At 42.1% G+C, this 14,161-nt stretch overlaps 1 protein-coding gene across 1 annotated transcript in view; it reads right to left on the minus strand.

Annotated features, from left to right (window-relative positions):
* The window catches only part of ABCA12 (ATP binding cassette subfamily A member 12), an 88,522-nt gene that overhangs the window by 39,736 nt on the left and 34,625 nt on the right, over window positions 1-14,161 (minus strand). Inside the window, 13 exon segments of the mRNA XM_040603906.1 lie at window positions 1,010-1,325; window positions 2,825-3,004; window positions 4,350-4,440; window positions 5,626-5,745; window positions 6,342-6,481; window positions 7,049-7,250; window positions 8,194-8,358; window positions 9,276-9,449; window positions 10,275-10,399; window positions 10,850-10,962; window positions 11,082-11,335; window positions 12,701-12,807; window positions 13,961-14,076. Of these exon segments, the coding sequence (XP_040459840.1) occupies window positions 1,010-1,325; window positions 2,825-3,004; window positions 4,350-4,440; window positions 5,626-5,745; window positions 6,342-6,481; window positions 7,049-7,250; window positions 8,194-8,358; window positions 9,276-9,449; window positions 10,275-10,399; window positions 10,850-10,962; window positions 11,082-11,335; window positions 12,701-12,807; window positions 13,961-14,076 (2,103 nt within the window).

Consider the following 14,161-nt stretch of genomic DNA (forward strand, 5'->3'; position numbering starts at 1 on the left):
CTATTATGCTGAACATCCTTCACTGCTTTCTGATGGACACTGAAATCCCTTCCCTGTGTGTTTTCCAGTCAGTTTGGCCACCAGCTGTGGTCAGGGTAATAACTCTGAGGAAGTACCATGTTGCCAGCTTTCCAACACAGACCAAAATTGCCTTGCCAGAGGGGCAGGTCCTCAGCTGTGAGAGATACGCTTCTCTCTATTGCCTTTGGCAGCGATGCAGTTTATACTAGCTGCAGATCTGGCTCAAGATGAGTAGAAAGGAAGATGATCCAAAACTTTTTGATCAGCTTCACCATTCAAAACTTATTCCGGTCCACGCACAGTCCAAACTGCATTGCTCTGTATAACAGGCTGTTAACCTTGGCAACTCAGCGCATCAAAAAGTCTCTGTCCTCCCTCATTATTGCAGAGATGAATGGTACAATTTCATCCTCCCTCTTATCCTTCTTAAAGCCATCTGAGAGGCACCTGTATTGAGAACTATTCACTACACTCTGAACATTAGCTAAAATCACTGGAATGAATAACAAATACCACAGCTGGATAGCAATCGCTAGGAACAAAGCTCATAAACCTAGGGGCTCTTAATTTGCCCAATACATAATTTTTTTAAGTTCTGCTGCATTGTTTGCATGTAAACACCTGCAGAAAAGCCAACACTCGTATTTAATCCAAGGCCTGCCAACCCCAGTCTCATTTCCACCACGTGTAGTAAACCAGGGACAGCGAATTTTACCTCCTGTAAAACCTATAGTTACCATGACAATTCAGGTACATACAGAGCACTGACAACAAAAGATTAGGCAAACTCAACATAGACCATTTATACTAAAGTCAAAAATTCCCTTTTTTGTTCAGACCTGTGGAAAAAAAAAGCCTCGCTACAAAATGAAATTATTTCTATGCTATGTGACCATGGTATTAAGGAGACCAGTGCAGCTGGCGAACTCCACCAGTCAGACGAGATGAGCTCACACAAAGCGTAAAGGCAAAAGCCACACAAACTTACATATCCTTGTTGTAGCAGGGGTAAGGCATGGCCTGGACTTGAACAGCTATTTCCTCTGGATTCTTGCCAGTCTGTAATTCAATAATGGCTCTTTCAATGCTGTCCTGGACATAAATAAACGCCCGGCTGTAAATCTGGCTCTGGGAGGTGGAATTGTGCGGGCCCACTGTCCAGATGCGCTCCCTTATTCTGTTGGTGGTTTGTGTGATCCTGCTGCTCATGCGGATGGTGTAGTTCAGCACAGGAGGGAGGGCCAAGTCCCCGTAAACCGAGCGTCCAGGGCTGCTACGGCTTGAAGGCAGCTTGAAAATGATACCTTGGAAAAGAAAGGGAAAAGGCTTTCCTTCAGAACCGACAGCACAGGAGCAGTACACAGGCACATAGGAATGCCTCATTTTTATTTTCTACATTACAGTCCACCATTTCATTTCTTTGCTGCACAAACAATGCTGATGGGTAGGCTGCTTCTTGAGGGTCTAGAAGTGGAAACTGTACATCACTGCAGCTACTCAGACTTTCAAATGTGACCAATGATTCTGGGTGCAAAATACACCCCCAGAACCTTTAAATCTTTTCCCACTGAGCATTCAAAACCCAAAGGCTCTCAATGTAACCTGTATTTGGAATAATCTTGTTGTTAACACGGGCTGTCAGATATCTGTTAGGTATGTCACTCAGCACACGCACCTCTCATGAACATGCCCAAAGTTACTCTATCAATAGAGCTCATATAGCGATGCTGTGACATAAAAACCTCAGGAACGTGGTGGTGAAAACTGTTCGTGACCTACACACATATTTTTGTGCCCACACAAATTCCTGTAAAGTTGAGATGTTTAAGAATATAAAAACTTTGCAAGTTCCTGTTAGGAAATGGCATGCTGTGGATACAATTTGACAGACAGGACTTTGGTTCCTTTAAAATGTCTATTTGGGTAGAGGCAATACCAGAGCAGTTTTTCTCTCCAGAATATTCTTCCTGATTATTCCATATATAAAGCATATGATGGAATGGAGGACAAATGTGGAAGAAAACTGCTTTCATGGGAAAAGACAAATATTATCAGGGTCTGAAGTTCCAAGAAAAGAAAAAGTTTCCATCTACCACTCAATTATGAGGTATAAAACCAAACAGGTCACAGGACTTACAAGTAAATCTTAATTGAGGAGTTATTGGGCATTCTTTAAAAATTAAGACACATTTCTAGCTTTCAAATTAGTATAAATTCCTAGTCTCTAGTCCCTCCTTCCCCTCTCTGTGGTTTGAACTGAAGCTGCAATCCAATCCCACAAATGTGAAAAGTGTGACTGAGAAGACCCAATGTAGCATCGCAGCATTTGGCTGGAACATCTCAAGAGCTTTATGACACTCTAATAAATTGAACTGTCTCATATTTGGACTCAGTGACCTTAAAGGTCTTTTCCAACCTAAATGATTCTATGATTCTACAATATCTTTCTTAATTAAGGCATCTTTTCCCACAGGGGCCTGAAAGAAGGCAGCTGTCATGAAGATCTCCTAAAGGCAGTGAAAATTCATTCCATCTGAGAATTAACCAAGAGTAAATACCAGTTAACCAGAATCTTTATACACAGATAGCAGAGGTGTAAGAGAAGAGGAGGTATAAAAAGGAGCGTAAAAGTGCCATGAGGAGGTATCTGTGTGCAGGTCCTACACACACTGCTCAAAATCCATTGTTTGGTGGGAGCTGTGACTGCAACAGTTGCCAGTGGAAAGCCAAACTTCTTACAGTGGACTCCCACCCTGCACCAGGCTAACATTAATTTACAGGGGGATTTGAGACTGTCACATACTTGCAAAAAGCTCGTTCTTCAGAAAGAGCTCTTTAGCCACCATTTCCATTTCCTCCAAGTTTCTGACTGCCTGAATCCGGTTAAATGAGACACAGGAGGACACATTTACAGCAAGGGTAGCGAGTGTATTCAGCTGATCGACAATGTCAGCGTTGTTCTGTAATTCCAGCCGAATATCATCTGAAAAAAAACCACAAAGAAAACCAGTAGCATCGCTACACACAGCAAAAAATCCACCACATCATTCTGTATTAGACTAACAATGACACCAGAAAGGAAGAAAAAACCCATCATACTAAACATTAAGTGTAAAATACATTTCTGCACTTAGCAGTGCACTGAAGGCATGTTGTTGACCCAATTTTTATGTTAATCATTTGTAATATGCTCGTGAGTTTGCCTTTGGGAGAATGCCAGCAATGGGATGTGACAGTCATCCCAAATCAGAAGTTGCTACTATCCTGCTGAGGTTTTAGACTCACGTATGATGCTCACCATTCATTCCACATCTTATGGGTTTTGATGTAATCAACTTGTCTGTTGAGCTGCTCTGTCTCCGGGGAGAATGCGCTTTATCCAAGCACATCAAGGGAAAGTTATGTCTGTTATGCTGACATGTGTGCTAAACCTGATAATGCAGTTTAATAAAGATGCTGCTGTTTCCTGGCCATTTTAAAAGGTGACTGCACAATGCAGTGTAACTAATATGGAACAGCTGCTGCAGGCATGATGATTTTATGGGGAGTTAAGGCAGGAGATGCCACTCATGAAATAACACTGGGGTCATCACAAATGGTATGTAAATATCCTTCTGACTGCAACAGACTACAATGTTTTGTGGGTTTTGCTGGCGTAACCCAGATTTATGTTGACATGTATGGCCACTCATTGAAAAAACGGGTATGAACAACAAGACCAGCTAGGAAGGGACTGTGATCACCATGCTGTTCACTAACAGGGGATGCATCCATCCATCCAGCACCGCTGTCAGTTGATGCTTCCCACACTGCATATCAGCAAGTCTCACCTTGAAGGACCCCATGCAAGACCACCAGAGAACAGCAGATTCCAGCAGAGTATCTCCTGTAATGATGCCTCTGGCTTCATCAGCCCGGGTACCTTTATCTGATCTCTTGCTTTTCTGCTCTGGAAAACTTTTAAGTTGAACCCTGATGTGATGCAAGTGAACTCTCCACAACATTTCCCAGCAGAGTCCCAGGTAGCTCATTTGAAGTCATAATTATGGCTAAACAGTGTCCTCCAGTGGCCACACTCAGCTTCAGAGATTCCCATCCTACCATCCCTTCAACACTCGCAAGAAGCAATTCTTCATACAAGCCCTTTGTTTTCTAAGACTCTTTGCCCAAAGACCGTAAGATTTTTGAATCACAGCTGAGATTGCCTTGCGCTGAAGCATCTGATACTGGCGAGAGGAGAGCAGTACCAGAGGATGGCTAGTTTGGTGACTCTCGATCTCCCAGACCTGAAGTACAAATAAGAGGGTAGCACATGTGGACCAACTTACCCAGTTCGTTTATTTGACTCAGCAGTTCAGCTGCATCCAAATCCACCATCATCTTGATAAAAACCTGCACAAAGGGATTCTGCAGAGTGTTCTACCAACAAGCAAAAAAGAAAAAGCATTAGTTTGACCAGAAGCCCCTTGAGCTTATTTGGTGTATTTCTAAAATACAACAGACTAGCTGCTTTCACTGAGCCTTTGTACAACCCTCTCCTACTCCTTTCCTGACCTTCTATATTTCCCTCTGTGTATCAGGATGGGGAGAAGTTAGCAATGAAAACTTCATACTGAGCCCTCTGAGTCCAAGCTAGTGTTTCTTGGAGTCAAGAGAGGATGTGTATTGAGTCTCCACTGGGCACTACAGTCCCACGGAAAAATCACGGATGGATAACCTTTGTTATTCTAAAAGTGCAGTAGATTTCATTTGTGTCTGTTTTAAGTCCTGTGAACAGAGCCAGAGCACAACGGGTAGGCGACCAAAATTTAGCTTGGAGACCAGCAGACAGATTTTTGTTTGGCTGAATAGTTCATTATTCCACCAATGAGTGCAGTCAGCAGAGAACATTTCATTTCACTTTTGCATATTCCACTCTGGATTTTCTCTCGGTGCCATAAAAATCACAATGAATTCCAGCCACTGAAATTAACTTCTAATGCTTTAGAGTTCCAGAGATCTCATTTTCATAGTTTCATAAGAAAAGGAGACAATTTTTACTGCAGAGAATGGAAAGCAAGTGCGTGAAACGTTACAGCCTACTGCTTTCTGTACCCAAGCAAGGCTAGGCTCCTTAGGAGGGGAAAAAGAAATTTTATTTACATTCGCTGAGGTACAAAGACATCTTCTAGCTCTTACGTGTGTACCCAGAGCTACATGCTTATTATAGATATTGTTTCATTTTCTGAAAAAGTCATTTCTTGCCTGGTCTTGGCTGGCTGGATCACTCCATCAAGCAGAAAGTTAATTTACAAACTGAAGAGCATTCCCTGCTCATCTTAGCCCTCCAGCAGGCCTCAGCACGGCCAGTGTCAGGGAGCATATTACAAACAGATCATTTCAGAAAGAGGATTTGCATGGAAAGGTGTGTCAGGAGTATTTCTGTTAAGGGAACAGGCAGGAAGGCACAGAAACTGTGAAGTCCAGAACAAAAGCCTGAAATGGGTTTTCCCCAGCTGACCCAAGATGTCCCTGAGGTCCCTGGAACCCCAGTTTATTTCAGTGAAGAAATCCATTCTCCCAATTCCCTCCCATGAGAGAGACAGGGAGGGCAGAATCTCATACCTTGATCATCGGAACTGTCTGGTTTAACTTAGTCAGTGAATGCATGATGACAGGAGACTTCTCCAACCACTCCTGGGACTTTAGGGCTAGATCAGCCATCTGCTTCAGGGTTGCGTTAGACTACAGGAAAAGCCCACAACATATAAGAATTCATTTATTAATTACCTTACAGCTTTTAAACAATAAATAAATCAATAAAACAGCTAAGACCAAATTTGGTTTCCTTAGGATTTTTCTTAGCACCCTATCACCACTTGGCACAACGCCCCTTAACACACTGAATCTGGATACAAGTAATTAAAAGTACAGCTTTATATGTGACATTTGGAGCATAACTCGGATATCAGCTTTCCTTCTACCACTGGTTGGCTTGCAAGCAAGTACTGGTGTTAGCATTTGTCTTAAAAGACATCTCTCTATTACTGCCAAAAAAACCACCCTAAATTTAAAAAATCTTATTATAAATATTAGACCAAGAGCAACTTTTTGGAGTCAAAGTTTATTCAAAGACAAAAGATGACTCAAATGACCAGCAATGCAATGAGGAAAAGATAATTTGACCAATATTCCCAAACAGTTACAAAGTAGACTTCTGCTTCTTAGAGAAACAAGCCCTAGTTTTTATCTAGTGTTTTATCTAGTAATTTATGTAGTGCTAGATAAATTACAATCTTTTACAGTGGGTGTATCTTGATGTACCGTAAAAACAGCCATACCTTTCTCATGATTGCTCGAGTTTCTATGGTATCTGGCGTATAAAGGATCTTCCCAAGCACCATTGGTTTTAAAAAAGACCAAATTAAAGCTCCAGTTGGGGTCTTGACCAGGTCCAGGTAGAAGGATAAGCAAAATGGTGCTGCAAGGGGAGAAAAACAAACAGACCAGACATGAGAAAGCTACCAGTGTATTTTTTCCCATCTACCCAGTTTGTTGCTGTGTCCAGCAAATTGCTTCAGAGCCCTCTTCACTGACTGACATACCGCATCTTGACAAAAACAATCCACCCCCAAGATCTCCTGTTGCTGAACTCAAGTCAACAAAAGTCTCACTGTTTGAGCCAAGATTCTTTGCTTGAAGGTTAAATGGAGTTTTGTGAACTCAAAGGAGCTAATAATGTCAGTACAGTCAGAAAAACTACACATCAAGAAAGAGCAGTGACCTGTCAAGCCCTAAGACCAGATCATCAACAAATGGGAAAGTGTGCAGTGTCAAGCACTGCTCTGCTACATAGGCTGTCTTCCTTTTAACTTTTATGGAAATAAACCACCAATAATTAGGGCAGTGCAGATCTTCAGCTAGCATAAAAAATGAGCACTTACAGCCCTCCAGAGACATAGAGGGGAACAGCTCAGCACTGGATCTCTCTGGAAGCAGTAGAGTTTGGCTCTGAAATGTTTTTGCCTTAAGGAGAAGGCAGACTTACTGGAGTCATGAGGAATCCCATATTTCCTCATCATCTTTTGGACGTAGACATCCTCCACAGAAGAACTATTGCTTACAGAGTCTCCAAAATCTGGAAGCAAGGACTCAAAAAACAGGGGGGTGATCTCTTGATTGCAGAGAACTTTTGACATGGACTTAAATGTGCCACGTGTTATCCTGAAGTTGTTCGGTTTAAATAATGCCTGCAGAAAAGAAAAGATGCAAATAAATCCCATTCTGAGAGAAAAAAGAAATAACAGAATCAGAAGGCAAGGACTGAACATTTTTACACTGCTTTGTTACGAGAGATTTGTTCCTACAAAAAAAAGGGACTTTCCATGGAGATCATATGCCTTTTTAGCTAACCTCTGTTAGCTTCCAGGTATGTCATACCAGTCACTTCCAGGTATGAGATCCAATGTGGGAATTGCCTATAACGTGTGCCTGGTGACACATGTCCACCCTGGGTTACAAGACAGAATTTGTCACACAGATGTGTACATCCCCTATCCCCATCTAGTTCATGAATGCATGCTGGTCTGCAACGCGCAGGCAAAGTGATTACCAGAAACAATTCCTGTGATCTATGCTGTCATTGACTATGGACCAGAGAGGGACTGGATCCACGGCTGGATGAAGTGAGTGCAGCCTGAAGTTACTGCTGTGGTCAGAGCAGGACTGGGTTTGCACTGAATGTTTTGGGCAGTCTTGAGGCTTTGGGTGTAATGTAACACACTAAAATGACAGCACACTTTTGCTGTTGACTTACATGGTTTTGAATAGCCTTTAGTGGGCAGTTCTCCAGTTGTTTCCACAAGCTGACCTCTTTTAGTATGTTCTTGGAAATGTATCTTCCTTCAAGATAGTTGTTCATCCCCTGCATTTTTTTTTCCTAGTGTCCCTCCCACAGCACATGGTCCTTGTCTCCCCTCCATCATGAGCACATGATGGTCCCACTGCTTCAAATCAAAGCTCTCCCAGGAAGGCAACATCTAAGTTTGTTAGGATTCTTCTTAGAACACTGCTGCTTTAAAAGAGAATCAGTAATCTATGATTTAAGGCACCTTTGGCTTCTAGGGTAAGAAATTACTGTGGAAACTGTTCTAGTGGTGTTTTGCCTCCAAAGTGCATGGAAACTACGTGTACCTTAGTCAGTGGCACATTTCTAGACTGTCGGAGCTTTTTCAGTGAATGAATAGCTTGTAGCAATGGATCAACGTCAGATTCAACCTGGCGTCTGAAATATTTCATTTTTGTCAGAAGGCCTAACATCTTGTCCACGGGTTTCTGAAGTTCCTTAGGGAAAAGCATCTACAAGAGACAGGAAGGAAACCAATTATGATTAGCAGGAATCTGTGTGCACATGCATGTAACACACCCATAGAGTGTTAATTCCAAGCCAAAGATTGAGGGATTTTCAAAACTGTTGGGAGGCTTAGGGAGCAGATGTCCCGCGGGAAATGAATGGATTTGTATTCCCAAATCCCCAAGTGCTTTTGCAAACCACTCCCCTGAACACTGCATATTCTGAACAGTGCATGTTTCCAAACACTTACATTTGGGAAATGTGTATCAGATACTAGCTGGGATATAATCTGAGTCTCTAAGAGGTAACATTTTGCACAATATAGATGTCAAACACTGCAAGTGACTTTTGATCTGAGCCAAACTGCTTAGCATTCTCATTTAATAACTTTTCTTCTCCAGATCACTTCTGTAGCATTTTAAAATATGTATTCAATAGGCACTTCTCCATGAATGGTATTTATACATGTTATTTATATAATTGTGTGCATGGGATATTTGAATCATTTAATAACTTGGCAGCACCAACTAGATTGGGAAAATAAATTTTACAGGACTTTTGCTAGGGCTTCTCAAGGAATAAAAAAAATTAGCCCAATGCCTTATTTTTGGGAAGCCTGAACTCAGCTGGGAATGTTCAAGAGGTTGTGACAGCATATAAATGATACTAGCAGATAGGGAGGCATTTAAAGTAGGTCCAGTGTCTTTAAATGAGGTTTGCTGGTTTACACCAGCTGGGATCCTCATTTATATCCACACTGTCACAGCATGGATATGCAATAAAAATGACTGCATGAGCAAAGCCTGATCTTTGGCTTGTGTAAATCAGCATAGCTTCTGGCCACTGCAATGATATTTTATGACCTTTCAGCCACTGCGTGCAGCAAAGACTACAGAAAGCACTCTACAAATCCAACACTAACCTTGTATAAGAAATTGTAAATGTCTAAGTGTCGTAACAGAGTGACCCCCAGGATGTATGTCTCACGGGTCCTCCCTGAAAGAGAGAGATGGCAGAACTCCTCTGCTACTGTTTGCAGCTGTGGGTCAGCAGGACGGCCGCTACAAGACTCCAGCTGGATGATCTGAGAAATGAGCTGTGTTTGCACAAAGTAAGAAAAGATTTGTTAGGGGGTAGACTGCTCGCTCCAGTATGCATGGATTAATCTTGCCTTGCTGTTGTTCTTTCCACAGTGTCATATTTCAATGCTGAGGACCAGAAAATGCCTACCCATTACTCCCTCTCCAAGGGACAAATCCTATGGATTGTGTTTTACTGCCCAGCTTGCACAGTAGTAAAAGCTTTTGTGGTTTCAATTTCCCATTGACTGATGCATGTGAAGTTTGGAAAAGACCACGCTCTTTGGGTCTCAGTCCAGACAAGATGGCTGGGAAGGGGAAAAGCATCTGGAGCTCTGCTTGCACAGGAGGCTGAGGAAGGCAAGCTCATCTCTCATTATGGGAGGCTATTTTTAGACCCCGAGTGCTCTCATGAATTGTGGTTAGAAGTGTGCTTTTCCATCTGGACTGCAACCGCGTCTCAGTACTGAGGACCCCACTAAGGACCCTACTCAGTCCTCATTAGCCAGTTCAGAGTAAACTGTGCCCTTGGTATAGACCAGAGCAATTGCTCACCAGGCAGTGCATGGCTGCTTACCAGCTACTGGTGACAGCCAAAGAGACCATATGGCTTTTGGTCTCCAACGGCTGAACTGACGTCAATGACTGCTCCTACTGCATTTCCGATGGCTCTTTTGATCCATAACATGCTATGCTGTCTATCCCTGTGGGATCATCTACCTCTCTCTGTGCTGTCGTGCATGCAGCAATCTGCTTAGCTGCATTCACTAACAAATTCTCGTTTTAATGGTCTGAGAGGTAGAAAGCAACAAGATCTCCCACCAGGATGACAGCAAACTTACCTGACTGCTGTTTTCCGGTAGAGATGCTTCCAGAAGAGCATCAATACTGGCTGTGGACATTCCTGTTGTGCTTTTAAGATCCTCTTTGAGCTGGTCCACATTTTTGAATATATCTCCTAACTTTTCTGTAAAGACCAATGAAATAACAATTGATGTAACAGCCTTCTCCAGACATACAGCAATCTCAAACACACAGAGGGGACTTCAGGTATATGGAAGCGTGGTACATCACTGCTTATTAAAAAAAAAAAATAAACCAAAAACAAAACCACTTGCAAGATACAGTCATATTGTCCAGGTTTTACAATTTGTAGGCGGAAGGTGACAGCAAAAGGTGCTCAAATACAAAGACTCGGGACTTTCAGCACACAGGACTATTCAGGCTGTACAGAAAACAAAGGATGGTCTCTAGAGTTATCCTAGATAAAGGATCCCAGGGACATGGGACATGATATATGGTTATTTCATTAAGATCACTTCTTCCTCTCAGCTAAGCAAGTCTTAGGATTTCCATCAGAAAGTATGGCACCAGTGGCAATGTTTACCAACATTGTAAAGGAAATACAGAAAACTACCTTGCTTGCTAGAATCTGTTAAATTCTCTGTAATGTTCAACATAGAATTCAAAGTAGTCATATACCGAGGAATCTCTTGAAAGAAAGCAATTTCTGGTACATTTTCTTGAAACCTAAATTGGAAAAACAAAACAATCAACAAAATTGAGAATACAAAAAGAAGGCAAGAAGCCATTTCATCATTTCATAAATAAGAGTACTAAACCAGTCTAACTCAGAGGGAGAGCCTCACCACTTCATTTGTGTCTGGATGTTCGTGGCATCCCCAATCAGTATATTTTGAAGCTCTTGGGAGATTCTTCTGTGATTCAGTACGTTGGTCACAACTTGATTGCTCAGTTCAATAGCACGGAGGAGCTGCTCATAAGATTGACTTTGTTCACACAGTTCTCCAAAGCTAACATTTGGGAGATGGCAGATATGCTGTATTGACTTAAAGCTTTCATAGTCACAAAGAAGTGTTGTCAGATCCCTGAGGTGAGATATCTTTAAAGGAAATTTTGAAAAGGAAGACAAATGCACAAACACCAGTTAGATGACAGAATTATAAAAGGCAAGTTTTAAAGAGTCTAGCTATTCCTTTCCATTTTTTCTTTAGCTTTAAAATTTTAATATATATTTTTAGTTCATTCAAAAGTTCTCCAGTAGAACAGTTCATAACAATCATGCCTACATGAGCTTGTAGCAGACCTGGCTGCACAACATTTCACAGGATCTAATAAACCTTGCAAGCCTCAACTACCGTTTCCCCTGCCCAAGACGCATACACAGCAATGCTCCATTTGGACTTACTTTTTGACCAACTGATTCTCCCAGAGATCAAATAAATCTACCTTGTGCAACAGGTTTAGCCTTTCAGATACCATCTGGTCATCTCTACTACAGCATATAAAATGGAGCTGACAAGAAGCCAGGACTTCCGCAACTGCCACCCTGTGTAAAATTATAGTCCTTTGCCTACTCTGCTATTACGAGCTTCCCTCTTATCTAACATCACTATTTACATTACCAGCCTCTTACGGCAAGAACTGTGGTCTGTTTTGTGCCTACAAGTACCTATCACACTAAGGCTTATCGTATTATTGTTACAGATACATTAAGCAGCAACAGCATTGCATACTGTTGTCTTTTTTTAAATAGCTTTGCAATTCTATTTCTCATGTGGAGAAATCGAACAAAGTGTATGCATGCTAATAGTGCAGTCATGTACATATGGCGTAAGAAGTATTTTATTCAAAGGAGGCATTGCCAAATCCAAAGCTGACGAGGGAAATCCATGGTGTTGGTATAGCTCCTTAGGTACAGTGGTAACTAAGTCAGTTGTACTTATAACTCCCAATTGGGTATGCACAATTTCCGTTGATTTTCAGAATGGCAGAGACATCTAACTGCTAGTTGTACATTCAAGAACCTCCTTACATACTTCTAAGTGAAGCTGAGGCATCCCCCAGCAATGATCTCAGCTCTGCAAGGTGCTTTGCTAAGTCTCAATGTACTGAACTTTAAAACTACTGGTGGACTGATTTATGAAAAATATGCAGGGCTCATCCTTTTGCAATAGCTGGTGAAAAACAGAAGCCATTCTACCCAACAGACTGGGAAGACAGAATCACCTCTACCTTCTCAGAAAAATGGGTGTACACTTGGTGGAGACTCATGTAAGAGCAAGTTCCTCAGCCCAGTTTAATGGTGACCTTTAGATATAGGCAGCAGGCAGAAAACAGTTTCATAGTTTTCAACAGCTGTTATTTTAAGAAACCTGTTTTCCACACACTGTTTTACAAAACCTCCATTGAACATTCATGTATCACTGTGGGATGTCCTTCAAGTCAGCATTTTAAGCAGACTCACTTTTAGCTTCAGGAGCTCCGGTATGGATGAATGTTTCTCAGAGGTATTATTTTGCATAAAAGAGTTCTTTTTAAGATGAGTTTGCCTCAAAAGCAGTGTGATCTTTTCTGTGCAAGGAAGAAAACAAAAGTTACGTGAGAAAAAAACACCAGACTTGCAGAAACTTCACAGATGGGAATATCAGCACTTTTATTCTAAGGCCTACTGAGAATTGCTGTTTTCCACCAAATTCACATAGAACCACAGAATGGTCAGGGTTGAAGGGACCTCTGGAGATCATCCAGTCCAACCTGCTGCTAAAGCAGGTTGTCTCAGAGAAGGTTGCACAGAGACACGTCCAGGCAGGTTTTGAACGTCTCCAGAGAAGCAGACCCCACAGCCCCTCTGGGCAGTCTGTCCCAGCGCTCTGTCACCCTCAGGGTAAAGAAGTGCTTCCTCATGTTCAGATGGAACTTCTTGTATTGCAGTTTGTGCCCGTTGCCCCTTGTCCTGCCGCTGGGCACCGCTGAAAAGAGCCTGTCCCCATCCTCCTGCCACTGCCCTTAAGGGATTTGTGTACATTGATAAGATCCCTCTCAGCCTTCTCTCCTCCAGGCTGAACAGGCCCGGCTCCCTCAGCCTTTCCTCACCAGGGAGATGCCCCACTGCCCTCATCACCTTCATTGCTCTCCACTGGCCCCTTTCCAGTAGCTCCCTGTCTGTCCTGGCTCAGGACCTCCGAAATCACAGACCAGGAACTATGTTGTAGTCTGGAATATAATAGAACCAGTCTGAGTCGGTGCTCTGGTCCTAAAGAAATCCACCCCACACTGGTAACAGGACTTGTGACAGTGCCCTCCAGAGCACACATGGTATCTCTATTCTGTGAACAGATAAACTTCTCAGGTTTTACAATAAGCTCATATGATGAATATCTATGTGAAATACCATGTTAACTCTCAAAAATAACTGCTGTCACCTTATGGGTAAAGCTCTGAAGGGAATACAGGTTTCTGTTTGTAAGATTTCTTTATCTCAGTGTCAGCAACCTGACATCACACAGCAAAGAGTAGACATGCCTTTTGGATAGAGTTGGATGGAAAACTTACATCCACAATGTGACATAACTCAAAAAAGTAGTCTGCATTCCCAAGGTCTCACAGCTCCAGTTAATTGCCAGCAGATAAAAACATTCCTTCCCACCATTAGACAAAACACTTCGCAAAGACAGGCACAACATATTCCAGCTGAGGTTCACAACATTAATGAAATCATGATCACCTGTCAATTCGCTGTCTTCAGCTTCAGTCGCATTTATTAAACACATCAGGTAAGGGTTATAGCTGTTATTCACTGTCACCTGTAAGATGGTGTTTTCAAATTCTAAAAACAGAAATCTGAAAAATAAGATAGGATTTTAAATCAGCTTCTCCTTCAAAAATAAGATGTATCAGCAAGCAACCCGTCAGCTGGATAGATGCT

Source organism: Falco naumanni, chromosome 8 (assembly GCF_017639655.2).
Source record: "Falco naumanni isolate bFalNau1 chromosome 8, bFalNau1.pat, whole genome shotgun sequence".
NCBI lineage: Eukaryota > Metazoa > Chordata > Aves > Falconiformes > Falconidae > Falco > Falco naumanni.